Source organism: Garra rufa, chromosome 5 (genome assembly GCF_049309525.1).
Source record: "Garra rufa chromosome 5, GarRuf1.0, whole genome shotgun sequence".
Classification (NCBI taxonomy): domain Eukaryota; kingdom Metazoa; phylum Chordata; class Actinopteri; order Cypriniformes; family Cyprinidae; genus Garra; species Garra rufa.
Window position 1 is genome coordinate 12676239 of NC_133365.1, and position 25346 is coordinate 12701584.

General features: G+C 35.6%; 1 protein-coding gene across 6 annotated transcripts; it reads left to right on the forward strand.

Moving 5' to 3' along the window:
* Window positions 1-160: 160 nt before the first annotated feature.
* rufy3 (RUN and FYVE domain containing 3) lies at window positions 161-25112 on the forward strand. Of its 6 annotated transcripts, XM_073839368.1 has the most exons (19): window positions 4163-4749; window positions 8509-8568; window positions 10123-10296; window positions 11094-11211; window positions 11291-11392; window positions 11795-11918; window positions 12061-12125; window positions 12208-12273; window positions 12387-12456; window positions 13819-13911; window positions 14070-14153; window positions 14269-14436; window positions 14912-15009; window positions 19081-19200; window positions 20158-20284; window positions 20377-20453; window positions 20541-20565; window positions 20648-20725; window positions 24023-25112. In XM_073839368.1, exons 1-19 carry the CDS (start codon window positions 4572-4574, stop codon window positions 24164-24166), a joined length of 1971 nt encoding a protein of 656 aa, XP_073695469.1. In that variant the 5' UTR covers window positions 4163-4571; the 3' UTR covers window positions 24167-25112. The 6 variants fall into 6 exon arrangements, with proteins under 6 accessions (XP_073695468.1, XP_073695471.1, XP_073695469.1 ...); XM_073839367.1 differs by lacking the exons at window positions 4163-4749; window positions 8509-8568 and adding an exon at window positions 161-597; XM_073839369.1 differs by lacking the exon at window positions 8509-8568 and having other exon boundaries at window positions 4164-4749.
* The last annotated feature ends 234 nt before the right edge of the window (window positions 25113-25346 follow it).

A 25346-nucleotide genomic window follows, 5' to 3' on the forward strand; every position in this document is an offset into this window, starting at 1 on the left:
GTTGTGTCATGTGACATACTGTATACTGTTGTGAAGTGGTTTCTCCTCCCGCTGTGTTGAGGTCAAAGTGTAACGATGATGCTGCTGTTCCTTTAAATGCTCTCACCCAGCTGATGATCTACGTCACACCATATGACCCGTATTACAATAATGTTTTATTTCTTTATTGTTTTGGCCGCGGATTTAGAAGCAATATAGACTACACGCGTCGAGTCGTACTCTTTAAATGTCCAAAACAGTCCTGAATAAACATGAGTTAGCTGAATGAAATGCAAACGGACGGTTATGTTGACGCAGAGTGGTCACATGAATTTGAACTGAAGATGGCGGACCAGAGCTCGGGAGCATCGGAACAGCACAGCAGTGAAGTTTCAGAAACTTTAGTGTCATCTAATGAATTTCTCAAACCCCACATGCAGGACAGCGATGGACATCCAGTCAACAGTCCAGTGGAGTCGCTTTCTCCTGCCTCGGTGATTTACTTCAAGGAGGCGCTAACTTATAACTCAAGCATACAGTTTACCAAGACGAGCTCGTCTCTTCCTGCCCCAGTGCGATATGAATTCCAGATTGAGAAGACTAACAAGAAGACAAGAAGTGAGTATATGTTATGTTCGTCTGCGTATGTTTTTTTTTCTTATATGATTTGATGTGTATGTTTGCTTCACTTGAACGTGCTGCAGTGTTTGACACAAGCGTTATGTTTCAATGTCAACAACATTGCACAATGACAGCCACTGCGGCGTTCATGCAAGTTTGCAGTTTCAGACTCTGTCTTTTTTAGAATTTATGACTTTTAATTCATCAATATATAAATTACCCACAGCTAGCACAAACTGTCATCAGCTCGCTTGTAAACAGTATTACACCTAGTGTGTAAATGTAGATATCCACAACCTTAATGCTCAAATCAGATAATCCTCGTCATGTTTGCCATGAGAAGTATTAACATTACTGGTTTAGTTTCCGTCCTGACTATTATCGTGTTAGATGTGGTTGTTTCTGAAAGGCTAGGGAGCTGCCTACCTTGCCCACATTTTTGGGCATCCTAGTCATGCAGGAAACGATTGGAATCTGCATATGATGCACAGAACTGCTTTCTGTGTAGGTTGTCACTTGTTTTTTTTTTTGTGTGTGTTTTTAATAATTCTTTTGCTGTGTAACAGTGATTTAGTTTTTGAACTTTTTGTAAATTTGTCCATTAAAGGAGTAGTTCACTTTCAGAACAAAAATTTACAGATAATGTCCTCACCTCCTTGTCATCCAAGATGTTTGTGTCTTTCTTTCTTCAGTTGTAAAGAAATGGTGTTTCGAGCCCCCGAGTTTGAACTTCCAAAATGCAGCTTCAAAGTGCTCTAAATGATCCCAGCTGAGGAAGAAGCGTCTTATCTAGGGAAACGATTGGTTATTTTCTAAAAACATTTACAACTTATATACTTCTTTTAATCTCAAACGCTCATCTTGCCGAGCTAGACAAGATGAGCATTTGAGGTTAAAAAGTATATAAATTGTAATTTTTTTTAGAACATAATCCATTATTTTGCTAGATAAGAGCCTTCTTTCCTTGGCTGTGATCGTTTAGAGCCCTTTGAAGCAGCATTTTGGAAGTTCAAACTCAGGGGCACCATAGAAGTCCATTATATGGAGAGAAATCCTGAAATGTTTTACTCAAGAAACATAATTTCCTTACGACTGAAGAAAAACATAAACATCTTACATGTTACACCCAAACCACCCATAGTTCTTTATGACTGTCCTTTTTATGTCATACCCCACATCCAAACATGCATATTGCAAAAAATTATGTCAAATGAGTAGGATGTTTAAATATGCAGTATTCATGAAACCATATGAGGACAATTCTTGCACGACATTTCTTCTGCACCTGCTGCGATAGTGTTACTGTGTGCTGGTGTGCAACCAGTTTGCTCTCCCATGAATCCACAAAAGCCGAGTAGCTGTTAGATCTGAAAGAGTTTTTCTCAGTACATCACAGGTCAAAGAACGTAGCTGAATACTGATGGTGAAATACCAGGTACATCTCGAAAGTGTACCATTCTGTTCAGTTTCAATAGACTGATGTGCAGCTTTTTTTGAAAAGCATATGTTTGATTGTATTATTTTTGTGAAAAAAGTGAAAATGATGATACTATATATTTTTCTTTCTCTTGTAATTGCTTGCTACAGAGGTTTAAATAGACAAATATAGCCTGTTTGTCATACTTTGTGGAATTATTTTGCAGTGCAGTATTATGGCTTAATATCTGTAATGACATACAATTTCAGTCAAAAAATTTTGAACAGTAATGTCCTTAATGTTTTTAAAGTCTCTTCTGCTCACCAAGCCTGCATTTATTTGATCCAAAGTACAGCAAAAACAGTAATATTTTTACTATTTAAAATAACTGATTTATATTTTAAAATGTAACATATTCTTGTGATTTCAAAGCTGAATTTTTAGCATCATTGCTCCATTTGCATGATCCTTCAGAAATCATATGTTTCTTGAACAGCAAATCAGCATATTAGAATGATTTCTGAAGGATCATCTGACACTAAAGACTAGAGTAATGATGCTTTGATCACAGGAATAAATTACATTTTATATTCAAATAGAAAGCAGTTATTTTAAATAGTAAAATTATTTCAGCTTTTGCTGTATTTTGCTTTAAATAAATGCAGGCTTGGTGAATTTTAAACATTTAAAATTCTTATTGTTAAAAAACATTTGACTGGTAGTCTTAATATTCTTGCTAAGAACTGCATCACTAAACGATGTGACTACTTTTATGTAAAAACGAATTTGGTATTTTCATTTACATGCATAGTATTAGAGTTACACTACTGTACAACATTTGGGATCTGTAAGATTTATTTTCTGTTTTTTAAAGAAGTCTTTTATACTTATCAAATGTTTATTGATATCAAAAGTGTTCATCATTATCATCAAAAAAAAAATCATATGTAATATGTAATTTATTACTGGCAAAGCTGAATTTTCAATAGCCATTACTCCCGTCTTTAGTGTCATATGATCATTTAGAAATCATTTTAATATGCATATTGGATGTTGAAAAACATTTATTATTTTGAATGTTTAAAACGTTGTGCTGCTTAGTATTTTTTAGGGCTGTGAAACGATTAATCGCGATTAATCGCATCCAAAATAAAAGTTTATGATTACACACTGTATGTGTGTGTACTGTGTGTATATATAATGTATGTATAAATACACACACAAACATGTATATTAAAGAAAACTGTTTTAGATTTATATATAAAATATTTATAATTCTATATATAATCTAAATTAAATACAAATATAACTATCCACACATATAAGTATTTTTAAAGGCTATACATGTATGTGTGTGTATTTATATATACATAATAAATATACACAGTAAACACACATTTAGTATGTTAACATAAACTTTTATTGTGGATGCGATTAATCGCGATTAATCGTTTCACAGCCCTAGTATTTTTGTAAATTTATTTTAGGATTATTTCACGAAAAACAACAGCATTTATTTAAAATATGAACATTTTGTAATCTAATAAATGTCACTTTTAGTTCAATAAGTCCTTGCTAAATGAATTCCTTTAAAAATCTCTGACCTCAAACATTTGTGTACTCAATGCTGTTTCAAAAATGTGTAATTAATTGATTGGTTTCATGCATAAGTGCTTTTCTTTTGTAAATAATGAAAAAGAATAATAGCTTACTGCTAATATTCAAATCCCAGTCTAAATTTTATACACTACCACCCCAGGATGGTCAGTGGTTGATATGTGATGTGTGACCATTTTTAAAAAGCATCCGTAAAAAATTTAGCATCATATTTGTTTCACACACAGTTTAATTTCACACAAAGTGGCCATTTTGCTCCTCCTAAACATGTTGTCCATTAAAAACCAACTCTATCAGCAATGTTCTGGTTCTCAATAGTAGGACTTCAATCGTTCTCTTGGGCGGCATGTGGATCATTGACAACAGCTCCCCCCCTGCATCTGACAGGCCTCTCGGGAGCTGTACACCCCCCCCCCCACACCACGTGATTCCCACAATCCTCCTCAGCATCACGACAGCCATCTTGGTTAACACCCTCCCATTTGCAGCGCATGCAGCCAATCCGCTGAATGCAAGCAGCTGGGCTGTGAGGGAGGGACTGAGAGAGAGAAAGAGACATCTCTGATTGTAGCTCTGCTGAGGCACACACAGCATCTCAATCCCCTGGCTGTGTTGAGCCAGAGAGCACTGAAGCCTTTATTCAGACGGAGGATTTTAGCTGTCGCTGCTCATTCACAAAGGCAAGGCCATTGAGCCTGGAAAGAACAGCATCCCGTTGGTCAGGTTTGCCGTGGACTGCTTGTTTATTTTTCCCCTTCCTTCCTTCTTTGTTTTGCTTGACGCTTATTTTTCCTTCATCCTTTGTGCTGGAGAAGACTCCTGCTTGGACTGATTTAGAAATAAACCAGCATTATTTCTATTCCCTGCTCCTGACTCGTCACTGAGGGCCGTCATCGTGAGTGTTGTTGTCGTCGCAGCAGCTATCAGCTGAGTCACCATGTCTGATCTGACACCCCAGAGCGAAGCCCCCACCCCCACTACTGACAAGATCACACAGGCTGCCAGAGAGACCATCTACCTATGCAACTTCCGCGTGTCGGTGGATGGCGAATGGCTGTGCCTGCGCGAGCTCAACGACATCTCGCTAACACCAGATCCCGAACCGGCTCACGAAGGTAGGCGCACACAGCATCACTAGGCCTCTGTGGCTCTTATCGTACTGGGCGGTGCTGGCCCAACCTTCCACCATCATGCTCTCAGTGTTCCTGCAGGCCTGCCTGGAAATGTAGTTTTTATGTGCACAAGTGTGTATGAAGGTTTGTCTCCCACTAAATGATTTGAGAGGAGCTCCTGTTTTAGTCTAATTATTGTCACATTGAACAAATTAAGTATGTGCACTGCACTGTTCAGAAAGTTCAGAAAGTCCCTCCAGTAAACAAAAATAAAAATAGGTTTTGACTGGTGTTAGACAAGACTTAAAGTGTTCCTTCACCCAAAAATGAAAATTAGCCCATGGTTTACTCACCCTCATGGCATCCTAGGTGTACATGACTTTCTTCTTTCAGTCGAATCCAGTCGTATTATTATTATTATTATTATTATATCCAGTCTAGTTATATTAAAAATTGTCCAGGCTCTTCCAAGCTTTATAATGGCAGTGGATGGGTTTTTCTGTTCAACAGTCCAAAAGAAGTCCAATAAAGTGAATCCATCCATAATAAAAGTGTATGCGCCGCTGATCTTCCGAAAACCAACATTTGTTTACAGGAGCAAAGGAAGCAAAGTGATAACTGTAACAATAACTATAGTAGTATAAACACTAAAAGACTAAAACATTTGGTTCTTATTATCGTTCATCAGCTGGAAAACAATTATTCTGAAAGTGATTCCATTGATATTATTCCTCTGTATCGTATCATTATAGATATGGTGTCGACTTTCAAGCTTTATAATGGCAGTGGGTAGGTGTTACTGTTCAACAGTCCAAAAGAAGTCCAATAAAGTGCATCCATCCATAATAAAACGTGCTCCACACAGCTCCAGGGGGTAAATAAAAGCCTCGATCTTCAGTTTAACGCAACGATATCGATTCGGGAAATCCCCGAATCGATTCTTAATGCGCGTGCTTCACGAAAGAGGATATGAATATTCACCTCTCGTCCTGAAGGTGTCACCATCAGCTGCTTTTTTTGCAGAAAAATCTGGTGATCAAAAATGATTAGGCTGTAGTTAAGAACTGTTAGTTTTATGGACAGTTAGAATTTTTTGAATACGCAGACAAGGGCTTTATGATTGGCCTGTTTTGAGCGTTTTGAATTTAGAAAAATGTTTTATTTCTTAAACATGTTTGAAGTTCTTAATAGATTTCACTGTTTCACTGTTCTTTTAATTTTTTTACAGTAATGTGCATTTTGCAGTTTGTTTACATGGTGTACAATGGATGCACATATTTATGATTTCTTGTTACAGTGTTCATTTAAAATAAAAGTTGTTTAAAATAAACAACTGTGTGCACCCTATAATTAATGTAGATGTGTATTTCAGTAATAAACTTAAGTAGGAGAGTTTCAGTTACCAGCATTTATATCAAAATATGGATCCCATGTCTGCAAAACTAACATTTTAAATGAAATATTGATAGCTAATCAATATCGAATCGAAATCGGAATCGAATCGAATCGAATCGAATCGAAACCATAAAATTAAGAATCGAATCGAATCGCCGAATTGGTCACAATACCCAGCCCTACCTTTTATACTTCTAATTTGTGACCAGTGTTTTGTTTGCTTTTTTCTCTGCGCTTGCATGTTTGTCACTTCTCAGCTGCGCATTTGCAAAGCATACGTCCTACGTCATCCGCCCAGAACGGCTTCCGTGTACCAAAGTTATCGCAGGCTAAAGAAAAGTGATTATTATGGATTAATGATTGCTTTTTATTGGACTTCAAAGTCTCAACACCCATTCACTGCCATTATAAAGCTTGGAAGAGCCAGGACAATTTTTAATATAACTCCGATTGGATTCGACTGAAGAAAGAAAGTCATATACACATAGGATGCCTTGAGGGTGAGTAAATCATGGGCTAATTTTCATTTTTGGGTGAACTAACCCCTTTAACACCAAAAATGCTGAAACCAAAAAAGTAATAACTGTAAAAATTTCTATAGTAGCATAAACACTAAAAGACTAAAACATTTGGTTCTGATTATCAATGTGTTTATCGGTCATTAGCTTGAAAACAATTATTCTGAAAGTGATTCCAAATGTATCGTATCATTATAGATATGGTGTGGACTTTCCTTTTTAATATACAATTATTAAAACTCTATAGTTACAGTTATCATGCTTGGTTTGAACAGGCCTTTAACAAATGACTTAATATTGTTTGATATGTTTTGTTGTTGTTGTTGTTGTTGATTTTAATAAAAATAAAAGGCATTTTGCAATTTTTCTCATCATTTGCTTTTCATTAAATGATAAGGCAATGAAGTGTTTTCTAGAATAGTGATGGTGCCAGAACTCACAATTGTTCTGCTAATCCAGTGCATTAATGGAGAGTCACAGCCTACCGTGCCAAAGGTTAAAAGAGGACATCATATGGACACAATACTGTTGCCCTGGAGATGGGCCTAAGATTCCCACTTAATCAAATGTCTTGAAGGCTTGTAATCAACTGGCAGCAGAAATGATGCAACCAGGAGCCACTAACAGCAACTGTTCAATCTAGTGTATTTTATCTGCATTGGGCGAGCAGGAAAAAGGCATGTAGCAAGACAAGGAATAGAAGACATTATCTGATAAGGACTGTTTACAGAGACGTCCTCTGAGATGATTATACACTACAGAAGTAGTCGTTTGTTTGTGCATTTTGCATTGTGTCACCTGTGAACTGTGTGACTTGTTAGTCTCCTCACTATCACATTGTGATAAACATCTGACATTGTTAGTGTCACATCGGCCCTAGGGGTTCAAAGCCAAAGGAAGTTAAGATAGTACTATTTTTTTTTTTAATCACAGAATCTTTCTAGTGTTTTTTTATATCCATTATTAAATCACTGCATATCAGTCAGTACTGGTTAGTTGCCTTTTTGCCCTTGATCTGCTTCACTGCATGCAGATGTTTTTTTTTTTTTGTAATGTATTTGGTGTGCTCTGCCTCATTAAGTGTCATTTATGGTTTGATTTTGTTTTTGTTTTTTCTTTTCCCTCTCAGCCAAGCGACATAGAAAATCATAAAGGGACAGTTCATCTGAAAATAAAAATTCTGTTGTGATTTACTCACCCTTATGTCATATGCCAAACCTATATGTCTTTATTCTGTGGAACATAAAATGTTCTTTTATGTTCCACAGAAGAGAAAAGGTCATACAGGGATGTTTGGAACAACGTGTGGGTGACTAAAACATGACCGTTTTTTATTTTATTTATTTTATTTTTTTGTGCTATCCCTTTAAAGCTGTTGTGGAATGAATCTAACAAAAAAGATAAGCACATTTATTCCAGTACTGTGGATAAAAAGGAAATATTACATTCTTTCCTGAGGCCTAATTAGTTTAGATAAGTTGCCACTAGAGTCTTGCAGGACAAGTAGAGCATTGTTTGAGATCCATTGTCTAGTGTAGAGAAATTACTACTTCTTCTGATCCAGATTTGCTGACACGTTATAATAGTGGCTTTTAAAACCCATCAACACTCAGTTTGCTATTTATAGTCTCTGTTGTAGTGCTTCTGAAGTCATTCACTAGGAATAGATTTGTGCTAATATATGAAAGTGAAAGAGAGTGAGCTTGGCTCTGTAGATATGAGTCTACACACCTAAATTTCCGACAACATAATGTGTATTCCCTCTTGTTGTTGCTTTGGTTTACTCCCATGATGTGCATGACCCAATCCTTTTCTGCTTTTTTTCTGTTTTCCATTGCCTTTTGCAAAGACTCATGGGAGGATTTCACAGATTTGGTGGAGCAAATGCAAATGCTTGATGAGTTTAAAGGTGCGTATGGTGGCATCACTCTTCCCGGTCCACCTCATCCCCGCCTCGGGCACCATCCTAAAACCACAGCAGGCGTGGCCATGCAGCCCTGTCTTTAGCAAACCAGCCTTCCTGAAGGGCACATTCGCACCACAGCTTCTAAAGCTTTACCTCTTGTGCTCATACTCTTTTGTTCTCTTTATTTGTCTCTTTTTCAGTGTCTGTTATCTCCCTTCCTTTCAGTTTGATGTTTCCATTAGTATCTCTGGCTCTCTTTGTAGTGAGCAAAATATCTGGCTACCCATTTTGCTGGATTGCTCTTGTCTGGCTTTTTTTTTTTTTTTTTGGCTGGCTCCCCGCCCCACCCCATTCTCTGGCTGATCTGGCATGTTGAACGCATGGTTTTATCAGCATTTTGGCTATAAGTGATCAATTTCTGGTTCTTCAGATTTATTCCCTGTAGACCTTTTAAGAGACATTAAACATTTATGATTCAGAGAGTTCTAAAACACACACTAAAACAATCTCTGTGTCCTTACAGTGAAAGAATTTGGTTTCTGTAATTTGTATACCCTTTGCATAGACATAAAGCTGTGGCGTGACTCACTTATTGCTGTGTGATTGTGTGAAGCTACAAGAAATAACTAGAGAAAACTGATGCCAATAAAATCTGTTGGTTTTACTGTTCATTTCAAGGCCTTTGGACATCTTCATTTTTGTTGTTGCATTAGCAATTCAATATTATTGTAGTAATTGCCATTTAAAATAAACTTGGGCTGAAATGACAAGACTTAAATTTGACAGTTTGTTCCGTGTCATCATTTTTCATTTTAAAAGTTAATGTGCTATGAAAAATGACCCACTGCCTTCTGGATAATTTCTTCTGTCTCAACACCTGAAGAGAAATTAGACATTTTTGTACAATGTAAGTGCACTGAGATGAGAAATTTGACTAAATGCCAAATGAGCCCATCTTGGCCCATTTGTAAACTTAACCCAAGTGATTTTAAAGAATAATGAGATTTTCTCTTGTCCAGCTTATGTTCTCATGAAAAAGGTAACTGCTAGTCATGAACAGACATTGAGAGTCTTGATGATAAAGTGATTGCATTACTGTGGGTGTGTTTTGGTTTAGACAGGGCGAGGCTTGAGAACTCACTCAAAATTCAGTTTTGAAAAACTAATTTACTGTAGTTTATGTAAGTTGGAATGCATTGTGAGGTTGGATTGAGATTATCCTGAAAACAGCTTTCAAGACAATCATCTTTTCACTCAAAAGACATTTTTATCTGAAAATTTCTCCTGAGGAGCATGATTGAAATCTGTTTGCATTTGATGCATTTCTCATTGCATCAACTGTCTTTGCAAGGCACAGATGAAAACCACGTAGCCACAGTCAGTTGAGAGTTCTCATGAAGTCTTCCTCTGAGAAAATCTTTAGTCCGAATCCTTATATATTGCTTTAATCTCATGAATCCTGTTAAATACTGTGTGTAGATGAAGTCCCGTAGAGATAATGGAGTCATATGTTACCGTAATGTTTTAATTCATGCTTGAATTTTGTTTGATTTCCAGATCCCAAGGACCCCATTGCCATCGAGAGGCTTAACCTGATGAACATGGCCAAGCTGAGCATCAAGGGCTTGATTGAGTCTGCACTGAACCTGGGCCGCACACTGGACTCAGACTATGCCCCACTGCAGCAGTTTTTTGTTGTCATGGAGCACTGTCTGAAACATGGGCTTAAAAGTAAGCGCAACAAATCCCAACTCAAATTCCACTGTCCTCAGAGTAATCACTGGTGTTCATTTGTGTCCTGCAAAAATAATGTAATCATCTGCTCATTATATATAATAATAATGCTGCGATATGAAATCCACTATACAATATTTCCTGGTGTATTAGGAAGCCAAAAAAAATTAGAATATAATAATAATAATAACAACAATTACTGTAATAACCACTTATTATAAAATTTTTCAGAGCTGTATTATTTTTGCTTTACATTACAGTGTGGAAATTACAATAGTTCTTTCCTAATTTCTACATTTGAAAGATATTTTGAATTTGGACTGCAGTAACTTTACCCATTTAAACCTAGCGTTCAGCCATTCATACTGCACTTTTAAGCTTTTATTTGATGGAAACGACAGTAAAGCTTGTATTTTGTTGGAAAACTTCAGCTTCAGTGAAAACAGGCTATCACACCAATCGAACGCCAATCTAAACTCACAGTACATGCAAAAAACAAGATCACTGCATTCATTTACTGTGAATGGAAATTCTGAGGTGCGGAAAACACCGGATCATGAGCTGATCACCTGAACAATGCGTTCGCTTCGCTTTGAAACACACAGCAAAAACAGACCTAGTGAAGGCCATATTGTGCTTTTGGGATTAGTTTGTTTGACAGATACTGTGTCAAAGCATAATGGGCCAAAACAACTTTAAAGATCTTTTATGTTAGAATAAGAAGTTTAAATATATTTTATAAACTACACTTTTTGCCACTTTTTGTTTCATCATCATGTTTTTTTTTTTTATAGGTAAGAAGACGTTCCTTGGTCAAAATAAGTCTTTTTGGGGTCCTTTGGAGCTTGTAGAAAAGTTGACTCCAGAAGCTGGTGAGATCACAGCCAGCGTCAAAGACCTTCCTGGGCTCAAGTAAGAAAAGATTTAAACTTGAAAGTGTTTTTTTTTCTTTTTTTTTTCCTTTGTTTCTAAAGTTGTTCTTTTATCCCAGAACCCCGTTAGGAAGAGGCAGAGCATGGCTTCGTCTGGCTTTGATGCAGAAGAAGCTCTCAGACTACATGAAGACCATCATCAACCGAAAAGACCTGCTCAGGTACAGTTACAGCTTCTGGTCTCTAGTATCCACCTTGTTTTTTTTAATGCAGAAATAAGCTGTTTTCTGGTAATGTTTTGGGCTTCCGGTTCCTAGGAAATAAAGAGAAGAATAACGAAGTGCACTAAATGATAAAACTGTTTCCACTACAAACCATTGTGTTCACAATTAAGATAATGCTTTAAAATAATATGGTAAGACACACCACTTTGCAATATCAAGCAGCAAAATGAGCTGTTTCTGACAGCTAAAAACACTGGATGACACCAGAAGCCAGACACATTAAATTTACAAATGGCTGTGCCCACTCTTTAGGGAAAAAAAGGTGGATAAAACTGTAATTGTAATTGCAACCCAGTTTTGTAAATGTCTTATTTTTCTTATATTACTTCTGTTTCTCAGTGAATTCTATGAGGCCAATGCTCTTATGATGGAGGAGGAAGGTGCCGTGATTGCTGGGCTGTTGGTGGGCCTAAATGTCATTGATGCTAACTTGTGTATGAAGGGAGAAGATTTAGACTCACAGGTATCTATTAGTTACTTTTTCTGTACACGGGTGATGAAGGACAACAAATAATGGAAAAAGCATTATCTTTGTTACGTTTTTCCAAAGTGTGCTGGCCAAAAGGTGATGCAGAGTAATAAGATCTCCTCTGCTCTCTCAATAGGTTGGAGTCATAGATTTTTCCATGTATCTGAAAGACGGTGCGCACAGCAGCAAAAGCACAGAGGGGTGAGTCCATATTCAACTTCCTCAGTGGAAGCTAATTGTGTTAAATCTCAGCGCTTCCTCTAAAACTGCTTTTTGTTTGCAGTGATGGACAGATCACAGCTATTCTTGACCAGAAGAATTACGTTGAGGAACTGAACAGACATTTAAGGTGCAGTTCCTTTACCCAACATCAGCCTTGTGGGGTGTGTTTGTGACTAGCTAGCTGCTCATTTGGAAAGCATGAGCAATCTCACATTGTCACTCTAAATTCCCCTTTCCCAGTGCGTCAGTGAACAACTTACAAGCCAAAGTGGATGCGCTGGAAAAATCCAATACAAAACTTACAGAGGAGGTGGGTAATAATTGTAATTTGATGGATTATTGAAGCATAATAAATGAGACAAATGATTCATAAACGATGGATAAGTTACATGTGAGCAGAACTGAATTCACTTGACATATTCATGCACACAGCTGTGTATACACTACTGTTAAAAAGTTTGGGGTCAGTTAGACTTTTTTTAAATATTGTGGCATATTATTACAATTGGAAATAGTTATTTTATATTTTAATACACTACCAGTCAAAAGTTTTTGAACAGTAAAATTATAGTTTGTAAACAAATCTCTTCTGGTCCATAGTACAGCAAAAACAGACAATTTAGATTTTTTTTGAGAATTTTAAATAATTTCTATTTGAATATATTTTAAAATGTAGCTTATTCCTGTGATTTCAAAGCTGAATTTTCAGAATAATTACTCTTTCAGAAATCATTCTAATATTCTGATTTGTTGCTCAAAAACATTTATTATTATTATTATTATTATTATTATTATTATTATTATGTTGAAAACAGCTGAGTATATATTTTTTAAGTTTCTTTGATGAATAGAAAGTTTAGAAGAACCACATTTATTTAAAATAGAAATCTTTTGTAATATTATAAATGTCTTTATCATCACTTTTGATCCATTTTAAGCATCCTTGCTAAATATAAGTTTTAATTTCTATCATTTATCCCAAGCTTTTGAATGGTATAGTGTATAATGTTACAAAAGCTTTTTATTTCAAATAAATGCTGATCTTTGGATCTTTCTATTCTTCAAAGTATCCTGAAAAATATACTCAACTGTTTTAAATATTGATAATAATATTAATAAAATGTTTTTTGAACAGCAAATCAGTTTATTAAAATGTAATGATGCTGAAAATTTCTGATTACAAGAATAAATTACATTTGAAAATAGTAAACATTACATTTGATTAAAAAATAGTAAACATTAAATAAAATATTCAAATAGTAAACAGCTATTTTAAATGGTAAACATTTCAAAATTGTACTGTTTTGCTGTACTTTGGATCAAATAAATGCAGGCCTGGTGAGAAGAGACTTAAACATTTAAAATCTTACTGTTCAAAAACTTTTGACTGGTAGTGTATATTTTAAAATGTAAATGGCAAAGCTGAATTTTGAGCAGCAAATAAAAATCATTTAGTAACATAACTTTACTGTCTGTCTTTACTGTTATTTTGGTCAGTTTAATGTGTTCTTGTGATTAAAAGTTTTGATTTTTTTCCAAAAAAAGTATGTGGTTTATTGACACGCTTAGTTTGTAGAACTTAATAAATTAACAAGATAACTAGCTGTGAATAGATGATAGTAATTTATTTCCTGTTCCAACTGTCTGTGCATTTGTTGTTCTTGGTATTTAGCTTGCCGTGGCAAACAACAGGATCATCACTCTGCAGGAGGAGCTGGAAAGGGTGAAGGAGGAAAGCTCTTACTTAGTGGAGTCTAGTCGCAAGGTGAACGACATTGTTTTGATCCCGCAGTACTGATTATTTACAATCGTTCAATAAAACAACAAAAGGTGTTGCTCATAATTTTAAAAGTAAGCCACAAACTCATAGTGGTTCACAGTGGGGTTGCTGTTATAACATACCAAACCTTTTTTGGCTTGAAGGCATCAAGAGCAGATGGTACTGCAAACGGTCAAGTGCTTGGAGAAACTCGCAAACAGCTCAAAGAGGAAACTCAGCTCAGACTGGTGAGTAAAACATTAACATGAAATCTTTCAATTCATCTTTGATGTGGGGTCTTCAAAGATTTGTGGCTGTTCTTTCAAGGGGAAGTCTGAAAAACCTGAATCCCTGTTTGTGTAGGATGTGGAGAAAGAACTGGAGGTGCAGATAGGGATGAAGCAAGAGATGGAGCTGTCCATGAAGATGCTAGAGAAGGACATCTGTGAAAAGCATGATGCTTTGGTGGAGCTCAGACAGCAGTTAGATGAAATGCGCACACTCAACCATGAGCTCTCCATCAAGTCACAGGTATGGTTACACGTCTCATTTATATTTTTGAATAATTAAATCTGGCTCTCACCATGAACGTAGCAACAGAAGGCGTTAAAATTAAAGAAAAAGAGGTATGAGAGACTCACAGTTCACAGGTTTATCACTGGAGCTCCGACTTGTTTCACACACCGAAAGCAGCTCATATTTATTTCCTTTCGCATATTAATGTTACACTATGGCGGAGGGACAATGAAGTGATCTGATTTAACACTGCCAACATAAAAAAAACAAGTAGAGTAGACGTCTGATGCCAACTCACATAATGTGTTACAATTTCAGGACTTTCTTTTAATCTTTCTGAATCCTGTTGCTGTTACACATGGCTTGTAGGTTGAATTGTTAATGAATTGTTACGACTACATTAGTACCACTTGTCTAATATAGCAAAACTGCATTTATTTTTGATGCAGTGTGTTTTTGTTTGTGATTGGTGTCTGTGTTTGACTTGTAGAGCTCAGAGGCAGGCGGAAAACAGAAGAGTGACATTATCAGCCGCTTGGAGGAGAAAACAAACCAGATGGGGAGTACTATTAAACAGCTGGAGAGCAGGTAAAGGAGTCTAACTACATAAGCACTGTATTTACACTTGACATTTACACTTTTAATCAAAGAGTGGGGTCCAAAAGTCTTTGAGCACAAGGGAAGATGCCTTTGAAAGTTGCAAAGAAGATGATCTTACCATCTGTACAAAAAAGTGCAGTGCAATTTATGACTGAACATTAATTAAGTTCTTGCATCATGTTGTTCCAATTTGTTCATCTTCAGAACACAAATTAAGATATTTTTGATAAAATCCAAGAGCTTTCTGGCCTTGCATAGACTGCAACATAACTGCACGTTCAAGGCCCAGAAATGTAGTAAAGACATATAAATAGTCCTTGTGACATCAATGGTTCAACCTTTTATGAAGCTACGAGAATACTTTTTGTGCATAAAGAAAACAAAAACTTAATAAATTACTTTATTCAACAATATTACAATGCACATGTATGCGTCAAGGTTAAACGTAGTTGTGTTGCTGTCTATGCAGGGTCAGAAAGCTTTAATTTTTGAGTAAACTATTTTACAGTTATACAGTCAAACTAAAAATGATTCAGACACCAGATTGTTTATATATTTTTCTTTTGCTAGTGGGTGCAGGACACTATAGTTAATTTATGTAAGTGAGGATAGCAAAATAAAGCAAACTTTCAAAAATTCTTCATACAGTGGACTAGCAGTAAAATTGATAAAAATGTGGGACCAAAAATTATTCCGACACTTTGACCTGACCATGTTTTGCTTAAATGTTTTTTTCTGCTTAAATGTGACCTTTTTACTCCCCAGACTGAACAATATTAACCATTGCTTGGTAATTGGTCAACAAAATATTAGGGGTGGGAATCTTCAGGCACTTCACGATCCGATCCGATTCCGATTCTGGGAGTCACGATCCGATTCCAAAACGATTCTTGATCTACATTTTTTCCCCAATTAATTCTTCTGCTGTGCAAATACAACTTTACAATTTTAAAAACATGTAAAATTGCAGTTTCTATGCTTTTTGTTTATAGTTGGAATCTCTGTAAAAGTAGGTGTGTCAATCTTCACCTGTTTCAAGATTCAATTTCATTTAATTACTGTTTTCATTAACAACTAAATATCACAATGGTCACATTCTCAGTTTTCAATAGTACTGCACATGGCTACATTTTCATATTTGTTTTAAATCAAATTTAATTTGGGCCAACTTTACTTTATTTTTTAAATTATGTAAGCAAGGTACTTTTTAAAACAATTACTTATTTAAAATAAGTTTTCTTCAGGTATCCGAAAGTTTACAGACAATAGTCTTTCTTTTTTCCTCAGCATTACTGCCATTTTATTATTACTGATGGATCATAGACAGGGAGCTTTAACAGGCTGCATTCAAACTAATGCACAGCAGTGGCGAGAGGTGACACTTTTATTTACCAGGTATGCTGAGTGCTAAAACCACCAGTAATACCAAAAATAATAATATCTTTACATTATTTAGACACCAATAAAATCAGAGACGAAATCATATTTTAATATTTCCTCTTTTTCCTGTTTATTATTATTTAAAAAGAATATATATCCATTTTATATAGGCTATTTTTTTCTGTGGACTTTAAACTTTTGAATTGTTGAGAAATTATGAAAATATACATATTATATATAATATACAAAAATACAATACATTTTTGGCAATCAGGATCTGGCAGCAACAGCGCGTTTTTCCGCTTGGGCGAGCGCTTCGCGGACAGCTTACCCCACGAATGAAACAACGCGCATGACAGCAAAACAGAATGCGCATTCATTAGGAGTCAAGGAAGATGCGGAGAATCTGTTTGCCCAAAAGATTCAAATAAGGGATTCATCTATAAGCATGTTTATATTATTTAACACGTGAACGCATTCTCTCTGACAGCCTGGATATGCAGAGCATTAGCAGCTTACTGTATATGGACGGAACGCCACTGATGCACAGATCTATTTCAATATATCAGATTTTTTGTCCTGCTCTGAAAACATAACTGACTGTATGTACAGTTTCGTTTGAAACTATTCCAAAATGGAAGTGCATTTAACCGCGTCCGCAATCGAGCTTTAGGACGAACAAACACAAAGCGCACGTGAGTCTGTCAGTGCAACAGTTTCTTGCGTTCCAGACGGCAGAAATGAACGCATATCTAAAGTAAAACACGGCGGATGGAAGCACACTGTCAAGCAATGCGCACGTGTCTCACAGTGCAGATTCTGTGCGCTGTAGCCAGCCGCGTCTCTAGCGCGCACACGTGCCATATGCAGAAAAAAAAAGAAGAAGCTCAGAATCGATTCTGAAATATTAGGAATCGATTCAGAATCGTTGAAAAGAGAATCGCGATGCATCGATGCATCGATTTTTTCTCCCACCCCTACAAAATATTAATAGTCGTGTAAATGTCTGAATTGTCAAAGTTATCTGACATTATTAAGATGAATTTGTTCTGAAACAGTTTAACAGTTCTTGTCATATTTTATTACCATTTTCTAAACTATAGTAAATAAACTTGTGATAATGTGAGAAATGTTGAAGGTGTCTGAATACATTTTGGTTTGACTGTACAACTGTAAAATTTGATGTCATTTTTATAGCAAATTAAAAATTTGATTTTGAATCGCACTGTGTTTATAACTAATTTTCCAAGGAAGGTTATTGTTCAGGATGTACAGATTTCTTCGATCGAATGATCTCACAAATAGAGCACAAATAAGACAAGTTCACTCTTTCCTGTTTCAGTTCTGTTGCAAACCTGTGGGAGACAGCAATGTTTCTGTTTCTACAATAACTTCTGCTCTCTGTCTTCTCTCAAACACTTCTTTGCTTTTACCTGTTGATTTGACATTTTCCACACGTTCTTTCGCTTGTGTTTCTTCTGATTTTTCCTGAGCAGTGAGAAAGACATGGCTAAACAGGCACGAAACTTGAACACAGCTGCAGGAAAACTCCTTCAGAGGCAGCAATAAAATGCTTGCAAACACTGGATAGTTTCCAAAAAAACCTAAATTTAAAAAAAAAAAAGATTTTCAGTTTGATTTTGCATAACATAGATGATTAGGGTATTTATTTTATTACTGAGTTTCAGATCCATTGCCGTTATTTTGTCTTTAATCCGGACTGAAAACTACAGATCTTGCTTCTGTGTCGCCCCCTCCCAGCCTCATCTTTCAATATTGTACGCCTGATCCAGTGCTCCTGTCTCTAGTCTCTAGTCTCCCTCTGTATGTTTTAGCCAAAGTAAAATGCAGCTGTTTTGGCCAATCTTCAAACAAAGATGGCAGACATGTACATTTTAAGTAATGGAAATGCATCTCTCTTATATCTTTACTTCTCAGTACTGAGGCTAGCAGGATACTTCTCAAAGTTGGTGCATTATAAAAACCGTAACTCAGTTCAGTACAGCACGGGGAAACATTCCTAACAAAAATGTACAATCGTTTTATACTATCTATATAAGTATGCAACAACATATTATTCTGTTCATTTCGGTTAATCTCTTAATATTCTTGGACATGGATATTTGACCAGCCTGCTTAAGTTTCATGATGTTGAGTGCTTTGATGGATGCCTAAGCTAACAAACAAACTGAGTGCGTTTATTCCAGACATATTCAGGTGGTTATGTTAGCTTTTTTTGGAAGAAATGATGTTGAGTGCAAGATTGCGTGCCTGAATTATTACAGCTTATTGTAAACTAAACTGAAATCTGAATTTGATGCAGTGGTAGTAGCTTTGGAAAGATATTTGTGACACCAAGCTTTACGGATTCTGCAAAAAGTCAGGATGGTGAAACCCTCTAAATTGTGAACGGACTGAAGTGTATGTAGACATAATTTAGATGTGAAATGTAGTACAAACATAGCTTAATAAAAAACAAATCAGACACTTGTCAGTCTACTTTGCCTTCTTGAGCTTTTACACTTTCTGCCCTAGCCACATGCTTCCTCCTGTCCTCTCTAGTTGTCTTTTAAGTTCCTCCTTTGTTCTTCTTTATGCTTTTATTATTTAATTCATCTTCGTTTCCCATGGCTTTTAGTTTTCATTTCACCTCATTAAGTTAATGTGGCCCAACTTCAGATGTAAGAAGGCGGAGCGAGAGCGGGACCTGGCTGACGACGCCAATCGCCTCTTCAAGCAGGAGTTTGGAGACAAGATTGAGAGTCTGCAAGAAGAGGTGGAGCAGTTACGGAGACAGAGGTACTGAGATTTAATTGCTGCTGCGATGTTACAACTACTAGTCAACCAATGTGTTTGTTTCAGTGAAGGAGATGTTATGCATATATTTATGATTTAGTGGAAAGAGACAGTTTTTTATTAGTTAATTCAATTAAGCATCATGAAATTCGACAAAAGTTGAAGTCAAAGGTTTGCATACACCTTACAGAATCTGCAAATTGTTAATTAATTTACTAAAATAAGAGGGATCATACAAAATGCATGTTATTTTTGACTTAGTACTGATCTCAATAAGATATATTATTTTCTCTTGTGGACTATATGTAAACGTCTTTCATGTGAAATATCTTATTCAAGTCAGTACTAAATAAAAAATGACAGATTTTGTATGATCCCTCTTATTTTGATAAAATAATTAACATTTTGCGATGCTGCAAGGTGTATGTAAACTTTTGACTTCAAATGTATACACAACTGTTCAAAAGTTTGGGGTTAGTAAATGTATTTTATTGATGACAAAAAAATTGGTTCAAATACATTCTGTTCTTTTATCCTGAAATTGATAATATCCAGCATTGATAATAATAAGAAATGTTTTTTGAGCATCAGCTTATTAGAATGATTTGTGAAGGATCAAGTAACACTGAAGACTGGAGTAATGATGCTGAAAATTCAGCTTTGTCATCAAAACAATAAATTATAAAATAGGCTGTTTTAACTTAGAAAAATATTTCACAACATTATGGTTTTACTGAATATATTTATATAAACATTCTATAAATTAAGTTAGATTAATAAAAAAATGTGTAACAAACTTAAATTTTAGAGGTCAACTATAGCAAATGACATGAATATAAATTGATAAATATACAGTCTAAAAGTTGTCGCTGATCACATGATTGCACAGCCACGTTGTGAAAATTACAAACCCAGTTTAATGAAAGTGGTATAAGTAACTTGTCTTTCTTAATACGATAGATGGCTTTTGGAACAAGAGCTCAGGAAATGGAGAGAGCAGCATCCTGGCGGCCACACGTCTGAAACTCTGTTAGGAAAAACACCTCCTCAGAGAGATATAAGACAGCATGTGGAGGACATTAGAAAGGTAAGACCTGCTTTCCACTTTAGTGTCATTCGCTTGCTTTCTCTATATGTAGTGTTCTCTTCCCTGAAATTCAGGCTTTTTGTTTTAAATAGGAGTTAGAGTCTGTCAAAAAAGAAAACGATACATTGCGTACTGTGCTGGAGGAAAAGTCAAGTCTAAGTTCCAGTTTGTAAGTCTATCTAAAATGCTGTAGCAGTTACATACTTTTTTTTACTTCAATGTTATTAACATTAAACTGAAACTGTCTTTTTCTCAGGACGCTGTCACATGAAGATGAACAGGTACATTTAAGCAGATTTTTTTTTTATTCTGAAAGGGCAATGCCTTATTTTTATATTCAGGAATTTCTCTCTCATGTGATAGGACCAGTCTCTTTGTAAAGATGCTGACCCTTCCATCTGCTCAATGTGTGAAAACCAAGACTCTCTCACTACACCCAAGGTACCAAAGCAAAGCAATCCAACATTTAAGCAACAATAAAACAAAATCCAAAACATTTTTTTAAATGATTAATCTACACTGCCATTCAACAAAGATTTGTGTTTCAAAAAATGCTGTTCTTTTGAACTTTCATCAAAATATCCTTAAAATTGTACCACTTTCCACAAAAATGTTAAGCAGAATAACTGTTTTCAACACTGATAATAATAATAAGAGCACCAATTTCTGAAGGACTTTCAAAGTCTACATTTTAAATAGCAACATTTCACAATATTCCTGTTCTTTAATTTTTGATCAAATAAATGCAAATACATTACAAATACAAAAACTTTTAAATGGTACTGTATATATTTTTGCTTGTTTTTCTTTTGTCATTAATTACTCACCCTCATGTCGTTACAAACCCGCAAGACCTTCGTTCATCTTCAGAACACAAATTAAGATATATTTAATGAAATCCGAGAGCTTTCTGACCCTCTATACACAGCAGCACAACTGAAATGTTCCAAGACCCAGAAACATAGTAAATCCATCAGTCTTGAGTCGCTTGAGACTCGACTCGGACTTGAGTCCCAAATTTGATGACTTGTGATTGACTTGACATAATCAAAGAAGACTTGCGACTTGACTTAGACTTTGACAGCAATGACTCAAGACTTGACTTAGATTTGAACCCTGTGACTCGGCCATTCTTTATTGCCTACCTTCAAAAAAAGAAAAATAGGCTGGTTACTGAAGCGTATGATCACACTGGTATGATTAGCGCAGCTTTTGGCACTGAGCCAGAGAGGGACTCGCTAAGTGAGCGCTTGTATTTTTTTTTTTCCCCACATAATGTTTAGGATATTTAATGTTTTAGTCATTTAAATTACACATAATCACTATAAACCACTTATAATAATAATAATAATAAAAAGTGCTGATGTATATTGAAACAGCAGTAACCTAAACCTTTAGTAGGCTAAACCATTCAAACATAATTAGATTTTTTTTTTCACGTTAAACATGTGAAATATGTAGCCTACATATAAAGTTTACTCTATTCTTCCTGTTTACCAGCCACTCACTTTCATGTCTTTCAAGAAATGGATGAATACACGATAAATGGGCTTTAAAATCACTGAATCCTTAACAAATGAAACAGTGGACTTAAAATAAATTATTCATTCAATTAGGCCTATATTTGTTTACAAACAATGATTAATTCCTCAGTGAAACACCACTAATTATTATAGCCTATCTGTTATAATTATACCTACTATAGACTATTATTGACTTTAAATTTACTGTAGTAATTAATACAGAGACAATAATTTGGGCAAACAGCACTATGACTTGTTTAGAATAGGCATTGGCCGGTATAAGATTCTGACGGTATGATAACCTTGGATAAAAATATCACGGTTTCACGGGATCACGGTATTGTAATTACTGCTCTACAATGTTATATTTAAATGTCTGGGTAAAAAACTTTTTTTTTTTTGTTTTTTTAACTGAACACAGTATATTTTATTTTAGGAAACATTTTGTAACATGGAACATCAGGCAAAATAATTAAAATAAATCATTGAATCTTCTTAATTAAATTAAATTTCAGTCACTTGTGTGAGCCTAAGCCTGCAGCTCAACAATAATCAACAAAATAAAATTTTCAAAAACAAATCCTTCTAAATGGAAAAAATGCAATCACTAATCAAAGCAAAAATATGACCATTAGTGACAGTTCCAAAAAGAAACAAATACTCAAAGACGTGAGAGCCAGCGAGGTTTTTTTTTTTTTTTTTAATGCCGTGATTTTGAAAAGATGTTAAAGGTGCACTGTGTAATATTTAGGATGATCTCTAGACAGAGGTGCAATAACTATGTTTTCAGGGGTGCATAAAGACCTTAATGAACCATTATGTTTTTATTAACTTGGAATTATCAGCTTGCGAAAAAAAACACTGACACAATGATGAACAAGTAACAGTAATATTCACAATAACAAAGTTTTATTGAATGATTAAGTAAATATAATTCCTTCAATTACGTTTTAAAAGAAATCTCACTATTCGTTGCCGTCAAAAAAGATTTGAATCCTGTATTGTCTTCGTAGTTCTGCAAAGGGAGGCGTGAGCGGTGGACTGTTGCAATTCACAACCTCGCCACTAGATGCCGCAAAAACCTACACACTGCACCTTTAACGTAGCAGAAGGCTTAAAAGCAAAGACGTGATTTCACTTTAACTTAATTGTTGTACTAATGTTCAATCACAGAAACGTAACGTTAGTACATATAGTCTACTATTCCCCACTCTGTGTTGTGGGGGTTCACCTCCTTCGGCCATCCTGAACTTATATTACTGCTGAGTCTCACTGACCGCGGAGCACGTGCACAATCACAGACACGCGCCTGCAGCACTAACCGCTGGGGGAGGGGCTGCATTGTTTTCGCTGCAGGTACGCACACACACAACCTAGTAGCGAGTCCTGCGCTTTCACTTTGACGACACAGAAAATGCACACATCGTAGGAACGGTATAACTTTTTTTGTTTGCGGTTTTTAAACCGTGACTTTTTCAAACCGCGGTAAACCTTGAAACCGGTTATCATCCCATGCCTAGTTTAGGACTTGAAGCTTAAAGTTGAGGACTTGCAACTTGACTTGGACTTGCCCGTCTCGACTTGGGACTTGTCTGTCTTGACTTGAGAGTCGGGACTTGCAAAAAATGACTTGGTCCCATCTCTGGTAACACTCCATATAATTCCATATCATTGGTTCAACTGCAATTTTACAAAGCTACAAGAATGCTTTTTTTTTTTTGTCCGCAAAGAAAACTAAAATAATGACTTTATTCAGTAATTTGTCTCACCCACATCATGTATTCCACCATTATCAAGAGTACCACAACTTGTTCTACATCAGCAGCACCACACGCATGCTTTGTTTATGTGCAGAGGTACTCTCGACAATGGTGAAAGATGTGATTTGGAGTCGTTATTTTAGTTTTCTTTGCGCACAAGTATTCACTTAGCTTCGTAAAATTACGGTTGAACCACTGATGTCACATGGACTACTTTAATGAAATCTTTTAACAAAAGCTCCTGGATTTAATTAAAAACATCTTAATTTGTGTCTCGAAGATGAACGAAGGTCTTGTGGGTTGAGTAATAAATAACAGAATTCTCATTTTTGTGTGCACTATCACTTTAAGCACTGTTGCTATTACATTTCTTTTATGGAACATGATATTTAGCATTAGAACTCTTTTACAAGTGCATTAGAGGTATGTATAGACTGTCTTTTTAACCATTTCAGAAGGAATGCAAGAACTGCAGTGGCGTGTTCTGTGAGAACTGTGTGGCCAATGAACTTCCTCTGCCCTCCTCCATCAACCCTGAGCACGTGTGTGACGTCTGCCACTCACAGTTACTGCAGGAGTACGCATCCTCCCCATCCTGAGGGGGCACTCATCCCTGAGCACAGACTGTTCTTGCAGTAGCTTTAGCGGGTTATTGATGGAAAATTACACATCTCATTCTGGATCATCAATCAGTATCTGGCATATCAATTAAGCAACTTATCAGTTTTTTTTTTTGTTTGCATACAACATTTGCCAAAAAGGGATGATTTTAACAAGCTCTTTGTTGGAAATGCTTTAAAGATTTTCATGGTTTCATATAATTCTTGAGGATGAGTGAAGCTGTCCACCAAGTGGATTAATGTGGTTCTAGTACTTGAATTGTCTCCATGTCATTCAATATCACAAGCAGGAGGATATAGTGACGTCTTAATTAGGAGATAATGGATTATAGACAGAATAGTGTCAGCTTTTTGAAAACTATGGCACTAAACAAGGGACTTTTTAAATGTTTGAGTCCAAAATAAATAAATTGCGCAAAAAAAATTCAGACACAGCAAATTATGGAGCTTGTCACAGAGAACGCCATATTTATCCTACATTGAAATTTTGTAAAGACATAAAAAGGTAGTTTTATGCCTGTGTAATAATGTATTTTATTCTTATTAGCAGAACAATAAAATTTTATAATAATGTGGATTTCTCAGTCTAAGTAATGTTTATACATAGCCAAACCAAAATGTGTTCAGACACCTTCAACATTTCTCACATTATCAGTTTATTTGCTATAGTTCAGAAAATAGTAATGAAATATGGTTACAAATCAAGTGTTAAACTGTGAAAGAACAAATTCATATTTATAATGTCAAATAACTTTGATAAAGTTATGTAACAATATATGGTCAGATCAAAGTGTATTTTAGTGTTAATCCACTGTATAAAGTATTTTTGGGTATAATATGCCACGGTTTACTTTATTTTGCTTTCCTCACTTACATAAATGAACTATAGTTTCCTGCACTCACTAATAAAAAAAATTATATCTGGTGTCTGAATAATTGTTGGTTTGACTGTACATGCATGAGCAAACATTTATGGCAAAATTAATGCTTGGAATGGCTAGGCATGTCGGGGTGCTACCAGCGTTTCCCAAAGTTACAAATACTACAATGGAACAGTTACTTTTTCAAAAACTTTGGGACTTCCTCTACTGTTTTAATGTCATAGCATTAATCAGAAATATCCAAAAAAAAAAAAAAAAAAAAAAAAAGAACAACAGGC